Here is a 12,064-nt window from a genome sequence, read left to right as displayed (position 1 = left end):
ATATTAAAAAAATCATACACCATGACCAAGTGGGTTTTATCCCAGGAATGCAGGGATTCTTTAATATCTGCAAATCAATCAATGTAATACACCACATTAACAAATTGAAAGATAAAAACCATATGATTATCTCAATAGATGCAGAAAAAGCCTTTGACAAAATTCAACATCCATTTATGATTAAAACTCTCAAGAAAGCAGGAATAGAAGGAACATACCTCAACATAATAAAAGCTATATATGACAAACCCACAGCAAGCATCACCCTCAATGGTGAAAAATTGAAAGCATTTCCCCTGAAATCAGGAACAAGACAAGGGTGCCCACTCTCACCACTACTATTCAACATAGTTTTGGAAGTGTTGGCCACAGCAATCAGGGCAGAAAAAGAAGTAAAAGGAATCCAGATAGGAAAAGAAGAAGTGAAACTCTCTGTTTGCAGATGACATGATCCTCTACATAGAAAACCCTAAAGACTCTACCAGAAAATTACTAGAGCTAATCAACGAATACAGTAAAGTTGCAGGATATAATATTAACACAAAGAAATCTTTTGCATTCCTATACACTAACAATGAGAAAACACAAAGAGAAATTAAGGAAACAATACCATTCACCATTGCAACAAAAAGAATAAAATACTTAGGAGTATATCTACCTAAAGAAACAAAAGACCTATACATAGAAAACTATAAAACACTGATGAAAGAAATCAAAGAGGACACAAGCAGATGGAGAAATATACTGTGTTCATGGATTGGAAGAATCAATATTGTCAAAATGGCTATACTACCCAAAGCAATTTATAGATTCAATGCAATCCCTATCAAACTACCAATGGTATTTTTCACAGAACTAGAACAAATAATTTCACAATTTGTATGGAAATACAAAAAACCTCGAATAGCCAAACTAACCTTGAGAAAGAAGAATGGAACTGGAGGAATCAACCTGCCTGACTTCAGGCTATACTACAAAGCCACAGTCATCAAGACAGTATGGTACTGGCACAAAGACAGAAATATAGATCAATGGAACAGAATAGAAAGCCCAGAGATAAATCCACGAACCTATGGTCACCTTATCTTCGACAAAGGAGGCAAGGATATACAATGGAAAAAAGACAACCTCTTTAACAAGTGGTGCTGGGAAAACTGGTCAACCACCTGTAAAAGAATGAAACTAGAACACTTTCTAACACCATACACAAAAATAAACTCAAAATGGATTAAAGATCTAAATGTAAGACCAGAAACTATAAAACTCCTAGAGGAGAACATAGGAAAAACACTCTCTGACATAAATCACAGCAGGATCCTCTATGACCCACATCCCAGAATTTTAGAAACAAAAGCAAAAATAAACAAATGGGACCTAATGAAACTTGAAAGCTTTTGCACAACAAAGGAAACTATAAGCAAGGTGAAAAGACAGCCCTCAGATTGGGAGAAAATAATAGCAAACGAAGCAACAGACAAAGGATTAATCTCAAAAATATACAAGCAACTCCTCCAGCTCAACTCCAGAAAAATAAATGACCCAATCAAAAAATGGGCCAAAGAACTAAACAGACATTTCTCCAAGGAAGACATACAGATGGCACAAAAACACATGAAAAGATGCTCAACATCACTCATTATCAGAGAAATGCAAGTCAAAACCACAATGAGGTACCATTACACGCCAGTCAGGATGGCTGCTAAACATAAACATATACACAGGAAGACAGATTTATCTGTTTATCAGCCAAGCTTTTTCAGAGCAAAGCCCAGGATGCAGAGAGACTGTTGATTGATACTAAAATTTTGACAGCTGGGAGTAACTTGGGCTAAAGGGGACCAATGAGAATAAAGCTCAGATTTATTAAGGAAAAAAAAAAAACAACAAAAGTCTACAAGCAATAAATGCTGGAGAGGGTGTGGAGAAAAGGGAACCCTCTTAAACTGTTGGTGGGAATGCAAATTAGTACAGCCACTATGGAAAACAGTGTGGAGATTTCTTAAAAAGCTGGAAATAGAACTGCCATATGACCCAGCAATCCCACTTCTGGGCATACACACCGAGGAAACCAGATCTGAAAGAGACGTGCACCCCAATGTTCATCGCAGCACTGTTTATAATAGCCAGGACATGGAAGCAACCTAGATGCCCATCAGCAGATGAATGGATGAGGAAGCTGTGGTACATATACACCATGGAATATTACTCAGCCATAAAAAGAATTCATTTGAATCAGTTCTAATGAGATGGATGAAACTGGAGCCCATTATACAGAGTGAAGTAAGCCAGAAAGATAAAGACCATTATAGTATACTAACACATATATATGGAATTTAGAAAGATGGTAACAATAACCCTATATGCAAAACAGAAAAAGAGACTCAGATGTATAGAACAGACTTCTGGACTCTGTGGGAGAAGGCGAGGGTGGGATGTTTCAAGAGAACAGCATAGAAACATGTATATTATCTAGGGTGAAACAGATCACCAGCCCAGGTTGGATGCATGAGACAAGTGCTCGGACCTGATGCACTGGGAAGACCCAGAGGGATCGGGTGGAGAGGGAAGTGGGAGGGGGGACCGGGATGGGGAATACATGTAAATCCATGGCTAATTCATTTCAATGTATGACAAAAACCACTGCAATGTTGTAAAGTAATTAGCCTCCAACTAATAAAAATAAATGGAAAAAAAAAAAAACAGTGTGAGTCTACGGGCCACGGGGGAAATCCTACTTGGCGACAGTCTCACAGGTACCTGTACACACAGACTTGGAGCACCATCCCTGGTCACAGTGGCCCCGGCCTGAGGTTTGTCTGGATAACCCACGGCATCCAGAAGGCCTCAGTGGGTGGGAAGTTTTGAATTTTAAAGCCTTGCGATTTACTGGCTTCTAGGGGGACTGGTATGCTCCATTGAGGTTGCTTCCTTCAAGTTCTTCTCCAATGAAGAACCATGGTTCTAGTTTTATGGCATGAAAATAAATCACTCGTGTGACTCTTGGGAAGGACCTCTCCACAGCGGTCCTCCCTGCTGGGCTGCCCAGTCCGCAAGGGCAGCAGCCTCTACCTCCTGTGTCCTGTGCGCCCCATGCACTTGCTGAACGAATGCTAGTGAATGCCAGCCTCATGCCTACTCTCTGTGAGCAGGGAGAACCGAATCCAGAGGATCACAGCCTCCATACCCGACTTTTAGCAGCACAGGGTTCAAATGCTAAGGTAAGTTCCTCACCATGCAAACCCCAACATGTGAATGCTTAAATCTCAACCTTTCACGTGAAAGGGTCACCCAGCCAACAAGTGACCTGGATGTCATGAGGTCATCTGGAGTGACGTCATCCAACAGGGAGACAAGATGAGTTATGCCCAGTGAACTTGTTCTGCCTATTAAAAGAGATGAACCCACACTAAGCCGAGGCCTGATAACAAGTTTAAACAGTGGCTCTTAAGTTATTACCAGATGTCCACTTCTATTTTTGGCCACATTCTGTGGCTTGCTGGATCTTAGTTCCCCATTCAGGGACTGAACCCAAGGCCCCTGCAGTGGAAACATGGAGTCCTCACCACTGGACCGCTAGGGAAGTCTCCCTTGAGGTACATTTTTAAAACAAGCTCTGCTATTCTTCAAATGAAGCCTTTAAAAGGCTAAGGACTGGAAGGTATAAAAAAAGTTTTTACTTGCTATGATTTATTCCCTTCTCTAATATCTAAGGGCAAAACAAAACAGGTAAGTTGGGCTTTCATTTCACTGTATTACAATCTCCTGGCAGGCCTCAAAAAACTTCCTGATTTCATTTAAGAAGATAGCCATCTCAATGCCTACAGGACATTGCAGGAATTCACAGACTGGTTCGGCCACCTCCTCCGGCAATGGCAATGGTTCTCATCAATACTTTGCAATGGGTTTGTTGCCTAACCCGCTTAAACACTGGCCCACAACCCCTTCAGCAACAAGTTCTGCTCTGACCTGGCTCAGGGAAGGCAGAAGTTACCAGGACCCACTTGGACTGCTGCTGCCCAGGTTCTGCCAGTCTTCTGTCCCTCCCCCAGTCTTCACCTCCACCCTATCCTTGACAGTTTCTGATCCTACATCCAACTTGGGTAGGGGACCCTGGACTCCATTTCTTACCTGACCTGCCCCTTTTCCACCTTCCATTTCTGCCACTACCTTTGCCTGCAAATCCATTTTCAGAAGAGTCTGCTCCTGGGTTCAGAAGGGCTAGCCACTGGCTCATCAGATTTATCTACACGAACTCAAAGCTTCCTTATTTACCCTGCTTTATCCTCTCTGCACCCCGCCTCACACCCCCGAACAAAGAATCTTAGTTAAAATACATAACTTTCAACCACTGTTAGGAGGCAGCATAACAGAGTTTCAGACCTTCCTCTTACTATGTGGTATAATTTCACCTGGGTGGGATCCTGTTGTTCTCTCATTTCTAGAATGCGAGGGTTCAAAGAGAAGAGCTTTAGGGAAAAAGAAACTCAACATTTCCTGAACACTTCTCTTGGGCTCAGCTGGACGCTGCCTGTATCTATGCAGCCTCTCAACATGGTGGGAGGGAAGGCCCTGGTCATTTCTATTCTCCAGATGGGGAATCTGAAGGTCAGGTTGGGTGAGCCTGCCCAGGGCTGCCTGGCCCCAGCAGAGCAGACGGGGGGAGCCTCAGCTACATCCCCCTGCTTCTCTGGTCCTTTCTGGCTCCGACACACTCTCCTGTGCCCTGGAATGGCAACCACCACAGCCTGGGCCCTGACCAATCCCCCTGGGTTTCTGGTCACTCGAGAAAATACTGTTTTCACAAGGGGGACATGGGGACCTCAATTTCAGAGAAGATGTTTGTGGCTGTTGTTTTAGTCACTAAGTTGTGTCTGGCTTTTGCAACCCCAGGGACTGTGGCCACCCAGGCACCTCTGTCTGTGGGATTTCCCAGGCAAGAACACTGGAGTGGGTTGCCATTTCCTCCTCCAGCGTTATCTTTCCTACCCAGGGATCGAACCCAAGTCTCCTGCATTGGCAGGCAGATTCTTTACCACTGAGCCACCTGGGAAGCCCCGAGAACAGGTTGAAACCAGTTAAAACCAAAAAACTCGCTCATCACTCGAGTGTGATTAAAATAATAATAATAAAACAGATATACACAGAAAAATGTGCTTCTGTGCTCCGTTCAAAGTTATGGGGAATAGCACAGAAACCTGTGGAAGAGCTCTTCCCGGACTCACATTGTTGCAACTGAGGGCTGCTCCCCAGACAGGAAACAGCTCTCTGAACAGGGTCCTGATCAAACCAGGCTCCACAATTTTAGAGAGACTTTTGGGATTCTGCAGCCAACTCCAGCTTTTCTGTCCCATTCTGCAGCTCGTAGCTGCATCCTCTTGCTGGCACAGGTCTGTAGCACGGGTGCGGACATCTGCTTTATTATCCTGATGTGTAAAAGGAAATTTTAGAAACTTTAACTTATCCAGAACTTCTGTGCTGCTGCTTTAAACAAAAAAAAGTGTAACTGGGAAACAGCCAGTGTGGCTAATGATAAGATGCAGCCAAACTCAAAAAGGCAGATTCTTCCCATGTTAATAGCCACATGAAGTTTACAGAGAGAGGAGGGTGAAAAAACTGTTCATGTGAAATGGGAGGGGGTATGAGAGTGGGGTTGTGCAAATGGTGCTTACTTGACTTCAAAGTAGGAACAAAGCAAGGAGACTTTAATCTGGTGGTCAGACCCTATGACAGTCTAAGATAGACAGGCTCTGGACTAATACTTAATGAATTAAGCTCCTATTGCTGCCATGGAAGCCCATATGACAATGCTAGCAATGTAAAAGCATCTATAATTATGAAGTATCACAACTCCCAAGCTAATCTTAAGTTCAATATTTTAAGTTCTTTTTTAGAAATGCAAAGCAAATTTTGTACCTCTTCCTAAGACCTACAAGTTCTGAAAATCAGAGTTAAATCTACTATTCCTATAAAGAGAAAAAAGGAAGACCATATACCAAGTAACAGAATTAGAGATTTTAATTTTCTTTCTGTTCATCTGAAGTTTTAAATTGTTCTATAAAGAAGATGTATGATTATTTTAAAAAGGCTCATTGACTTTACACTAAGCTGGAACTTAAAAAACACACTGCCTCTCCAATTTCTCATACAATAAGAATTTGGCTTTTTTACTCTTTACAATTACTGCTAAATTATAAATATCTTAAAGTTGCACTTGCCAAGGACTGTTTTCATAGTGATGGCAATGCTACTATGAGACACCAGGTCCTCTGCCAGAAGAGAAGAGATGCCATAAACTTCACACATAGTAGGAAAAATTAAATTCTTCTCACGATTGGTATACGACTAGCTGTTGTGAAATACCAAGTTCATCTTCTAACTAGAAATGAAGTACAAAGTCAACTTGCCTCAGCAGCGGTTCACTCTATTTTTACGTTTTGGCATGAATTAGGCTGATATCTTCTATATATTTTAAGAGTCTCACATTAATGAATCCAAGAGACACTCTGAAGTTAAACAAAGAAGCGAAACCCTTTAAGTAGCAAAAAGGTATTAGTCAGGCACGGGTTTATTTGGAAGGACACTCTCCCCCCATCATGGCCAACGGCCTGGGTTGGGGGTGGGGGGGGCGGTGACCTTTCACCACATAGCTAAAAGTAAATAAGGTGATTCTGTCTTTCACAATGTTCTTCTTTTGCAAGTCATAAGTCCTGAAAATGAAATCTGACTTGGGGAGAGGAAAGCAGGAAACATCAAAGCAGACAGCAGGTGAAGAGTCAAAGCATCTGTGACCACCAGGCTGCTTCATCTTTGCTGCTGAGCTTTTAAGAGATGTGCGAGGAGAGGAAGGTAGAGCGGGCACATGGAGAAAAGAATCTTTCTGGAAGGACCTTTAGACTGCCCACTCATCTCACCCAGGAAGCCCTAATTATGGAACATCACTCACCACCTAGATTTTTATAACAATGAGAACATGACCTTTCGTTCACCCAAGTTAAACGGCAAGCACAGTACTGAACTTGACTTCTTGAATGTCCTTGTTTTTTCTCGCCCATCCTAAATTCTGTGGCTCCATTATTCCTGAAGGCTCCTAGACTGGCCTCATTCTATCACTAGTAGGAATGCCCGAGTCCCTTTCAAACTCTGCACGATGTTCTCCAAGTATCAGACAACCACAGGTGAAATCCTTCTTTCTCTAACGACTGACGACCCTCTTCTTGGCTGAGGGAGGGGACTCTGTGCCTGCCTTCTCCCCTCTCAGGGCCCTCTGGGCAAAGCATACCGCCCAGCTCTGGGCAGGAGCCCCATGCAGCTTGGGATAAGCCTCTGCTCTGCGTGACGTGGGCAGACACCTAACCAGCACCACCACACGCATCCCTCTGTCCTGTATTTTGACCTCTTCCTCTCATCGCAGCTGAAGTTTTGTCTGGGGAGCACATTTCAGTTTGCAAAGTGCCCTGGTGAACAAATATTTGCTTGGGATTGTGATCCTGCTGGATGTCACCAGGATGGGGCCTAGAAACTGGGGAGGGAGGCAGGAAAGCTGGGGGTGGCCAGGTCCCACTCACCGGCACCTCCACTGACTGCATGGCCAGGTCGCATGGCGGCTTCAGGGCCCGTGGCCGCGTGGCATACCAGAAGGTGGTGAGCGCCGCGAATGCGCCAAAGCCCATGAGCGTGTTGGTTGGAAGGGTGCGCACGTACTGCCGGAAGTCAACCAGCTCTGGCAGCCGAAAGTACCGGAACAGCTCGTGGGCTTGCATCGTCCTGGATTGGCAGCGTCCTAAGCCACAATCTGTGAGAGAGAAAAAGGTCATGTTCATTCCAGGGAGGAGGGAAGCTGTTCCAAACTCCCCAAGGCAGACGACCATCAACTCGATAGTTGGCGCATCAGTGGGGGCAGTAGGGCCACGGGCTGATGGCTCAGGCCTCCTTCTCCTGGCTGTCAAATCCCACTTTTCTAAAAGCACTTTAGGAATTCATTTTACTTCTGTCGGCTTGCGTAAAGTTCTCATTATCCACATTCAAAAGATTTAGCCACTCAGAATTCTTGCTGTAAAATGTTAACATAAGGGGCATGAGTTACCATTTTCTCGTCTTACATTCTCTCCCTGTTCTCTTCCACCTGATCAAACACACTCAACTCTCAATATCAAGGCAGATGGGGAGAAGGACAGAGAGGCAGACACAAGGCCAAACCACCCAAGGGCCATCAGTTTTCTCACAAAATGCAGCACAAGCTCCCCAGTTGGTGAAACAGGTCACTCTGGGTTTCGGGGTGTGTGTGAGGTGTCTCTCACGTTCCCCACACTCTTTGTAGCATAAAAGCAGCCACGTGGATGCAGGGGAACCTGGAGTCAGCTATCCTGATAAAACAGTGTCTTTTATATTCCTCAAGCTATTATAGCTAAATAATAAAAGGGTGTGCATAAGTATCTAGAGATATTCATTCAGCAAATATCTAGAGAGATTACAGAATAGTCTTTGAAAGAAAGTGTAAAATAGTACTTAAGATCCCAGATTCTAGAGCCAAATCCTGCCTCCCTGGTTCATTCGCTGAATAACTGGGGACAAATCACTCCCCTCTCTGTCCTCAGTCTCTTCATCAGTAAAAACAGCACCTATTTCGTAGGGCTTTTATAAATACTAAATGATTCACATAAAGAACTTAGAATGGTGCAAGGCACCACAATGTGTTCAATTAAGCTGGGCATTATTATTATTTCCTCTACTAGTATTGTATATTTGTCCTGCATGAGGAACAATAAGAGATACAGTAATAAAAATTGACATTTTTCTATAAGGAGTTTACATGCAAAATTAAGAAGCCAAAACACACAGAAGAAAATCAAATGAACAGTCACACACACACACACACAAACACACATATATATATAGAAAAGCCTCTAATTGAATATTACAGACAATTTATAAACATATAATGATATAAAAAATTAATGTGCAGTACAGAGAAGAAATAATAATTCTAATTAAAAAATGATTGATGAGTAACACTCTCAAGTATGTTTGGCATATATATGGCAAGAAATCCTAGTAAACTATGTGAAAGACTTTTCTCAAAAAACTCCCCCATAATGTAGTAAGTGGTAACCTTTATCATAAATTCAGATAGTAGTCTGAGCTCCTTACTACATGTGCTTTTAAATAGCTAGGTCCCAAGACTGAAAATAGTTTCCTCCCTCCCCCTCAGATACAGATATCCTCTTCAAATTTAAATCTATATTATTGTATAAATAGCTTTACAGAGTTGCAGAATATCAAGAGCTTTCACTGGCCATCAGGACTTCTAGAAGGCAATGTCACATCCAGCCTTGTGCTCCCACAGCCCAGGGCAGGCGTACAGAAAACACACACACATATACACAGACACAATTTCCAGCTTTAACACGACAACAGAGAAGAAGCGGGTTAAGTGCATTTCTTCAGGTCACAACTGTGGAGAGAAAGCACTCACAGAGCCACTCACCGTCTGTGCCACTGACAGCTGACTGCTGGGTGACACACCAGCCCCAGAAAGGGACCAGGACATGGGGGTGGGGCCAGGGGTAGGGCTGGGAGTGTCCGCGCTCAGCCGTTGCCTGCACAGCCTGCCAAGGTCTCTCTGGGCATTCGTCACATGCCCAGTCCTGCGCTGCTGCCCACTGGGCTAAAGGTAACTAGCAGACAAAATCCATATGTGACTTCTCAGAACAGACGGTGGAGCGTGGGCCAATGAGGAGCTGGGAGCAGTCACCCCACTGCTCCACCCATGGGCAGGGACAGGCATTGGTTAGTGTCACTGCTGGTGCCAGTTCCGAAGACAGACACTGGTTTCTTTCTGCTCGCCTCCCCGGTAAAGAGAGACAATGGGCATATTTAAAAAATAAAACAAAACACTGAAATGAATGATCAGATGCTGGCTGGTCATGTCAAACAGACATGAGACAGATCAAGAAAGGAACTGATTGTCAGCTGTACGCTGACAGCAGATTTATTCTAGATGAATTCATAGCTCTAACTGACCTACCCCAGCCATTCACCAAATGTGAGCATCTAGTGTAGGCTGAGGGCTGGAAGACGGTGCTCATGACCTGGTCGGGGCTGTCAACATGTTAACCAGCTATTGGGGGAGACTGCTGTTGTTCACTCACCAAGTCGTGTCCAACTCTTCATGACACCATGGACTGCAAGCTTCCCTGTCCCTCACCATCTCCCGAGGTTTGCCCACGTTCAAGTAGGGGAGATACAAACTTTAAAAAAGCAGTTTGTAGGTGGGGTATGTGTTAGCACTGTTAAGATCCAGTGATCAGGGAAGACCCCTCTGAGGAGAGGGTGTTGACACCGAGACTTTAAGGATAGGCAGGCAGAGTCCAGGTCCTAGTAGCCCCAAGCGGTTAGATTTCATAAACAATATTGCAATTCTACGGATGCACAGAAACATGCATAAAATGTGCATACCTCCTTTTCCCTCCAATCATTCTGGCTGTCTTCATCACCCATGGCACTTCAAGTTTAGTACACATATTTCTGCCCTTCCCTCCTGTCTCCCCAAAGTCCTTGAAATCATTTTCATAAAACCTAGATCATGTGAATTTAAAGGAGTTGTTCAACAGACTCACAGCCCTGTGTGAGAATGTTAAATCATCCCCCCATAAACAGACACTGTCATAAACAAGTGATTAACTTTTTTATCTTCTGTTCAGTTCAGTTCAGTCACTCAGTCATGTCCGACTCTTTGCGACCCCATGAACCACAGCACGCCAGGCCCCCCTGTCCATCACCAACCCCCGGAGTTCACCCAAACCCATTTTCATTGAGTCAGTGATGCCATCCAACCATCTCATCCTCTGTTGCCCCCTTCTCCTCCTGCCCCCAATCCCTCCCAGCATCAGGGTCTTTTCAAATGAGTCAGCTCTTCGCATCAGGTGGCCAAAGTACTGGAGTTGCAGCTTCAGCATCATTCCTACCAATGAACACCCAGGGCTGATCTCCTTTAGGATGGCCTGGTTGGATCTCTTTGCAGTCCAAGAGACTCTCAAGAGTCTTCTCCAACACCACAGTTCAAAAGCATTAATTCTTTGGTGCTCAGCTTTCCTCACAGTCCAACTCTTACATCCATACATGACCACTGGAAAAACCATAGCCTTGACTAGATGGGCCTTTGTTGGCAAAGTAATGTCTCTGCTTTTTAATATGCTGTCCAGGTTGGTCATAACTTTCCTTCCAAGGAGTAAGTGTCTTTTAATTTCATGGCTGCAATCACCATCTGCAGTGATTTTGAAGCCCAGAAAAATAAAGTCAGCCACTGTTTCCATTGTTTTTTATCTTAAGCATAAGTAATAGCCAAGCTACAAGCAGACAGCATTATACTAAGAAATGTCTATTTCTAGAAATAAGTCTAGGAAAGAAAACTTAAAAAAAAAAAACAACAACAGAAAATTGCTGATTCAGTAGAATCCCTGCAAAAACATTTTATTAGGTACTAATCTGTAAAGCTAAGGAGTTAAATCCAGCTAAACTCTTATCTTTACTGGGGTACGACAACAAATTTATCGCTGCTGTTCAATCACTTAAGTCATGTCCGACTCTTTGAGATCCCATGAACTGCATCACACCAGGAGGCTTCATTGTCCTCACCATCTCCCGGAGCTTGCTCAAACTCATGTCCATTGAGTTGATGATGTCATCCAACCATCTCATCCTCTGTCGCCCCCTTCTCTTGCCCTCAGTCTTTCCCAGCATCCAGGTCTTTTTCCAATGAGCTGGCTCTTCACATCAGGTGGCCAAAGTATTGGAGCTTCAGTATCAATTTAATTCACACTTCTTAGATGGCAGCCAGGTAAAAAGCTGCAAATCAACTCTGCTGAACAAACTGGTTAACGTCGTACATGGGAAAACTAAAGTCCACACAATGAAGAACAAAGGCAATATCTCATACAGGACCACATAAGGAACAACTCTTAGATGTGAATGGGGGGGGGCATTATAAATCATTTCCCTTCTGATTAACTGCTTTTAAGGAAAAGGCTCTTGGGCTATTTAGAAATGGAGGCAGACCTATAAGCAA

At 43.7% G+C, this 12,064-nt stretch overlaps 1 protein-coding gene across 5 annotated transcripts in view; it reads right to left on the bottom strand.

Annotated features, from left to right (window-relative positions):
- ACSL1 (acyl-CoA synthetase long chain family member 1) overlaps nucleotides 1-12,064 on the bottom strand; it is a 69,088-nt gene that overhangs the window by 38,960 nt on the left and 18,064 nt on the right. For 4 of the 5 annotated variants that reach the window (XM_020888996.2, XM_020888994.2, XM_070460072.1 and 1 more), the window contains exon 2: nucleotides 7,566-7,792. In XM_020888996.2, coding sequence (XP_020744655.1) covers nucleotides 7,566-7,760 — 195 coding nt within the window. In that variant the 5' untranslated portion in view covers nucleotides 7,761-7,792. Of the gene's footprint in view, nucleotides 1-5,222; nucleotides 5,367-7,565; nucleotides 7,793-12,064 lie in introns of those variants that run through there. The other variant, XM_070460071.1, reaches the window with a different exon arrangement.

Source organism: Odocoileus virginianus, chromosome 32, assembly GCF_023699985.2.
Source record: "Odocoileus virginianus isolate 20LAN1187 ecotype Illinois chromosome 32, Ovbor_1.2, whole genome shotgun sequence".
In the NCBI taxonomy this organism is placed as follows: domain Eukaryota; kingdom Metazoa; phylum Chordata; class Mammalia; order Artiodactyla; family Cervidae; genus Odocoileus; species Odocoileus virginianus.
This window is presented reverse-complemented; position numbering and strand designations above follow the sequence as displayed.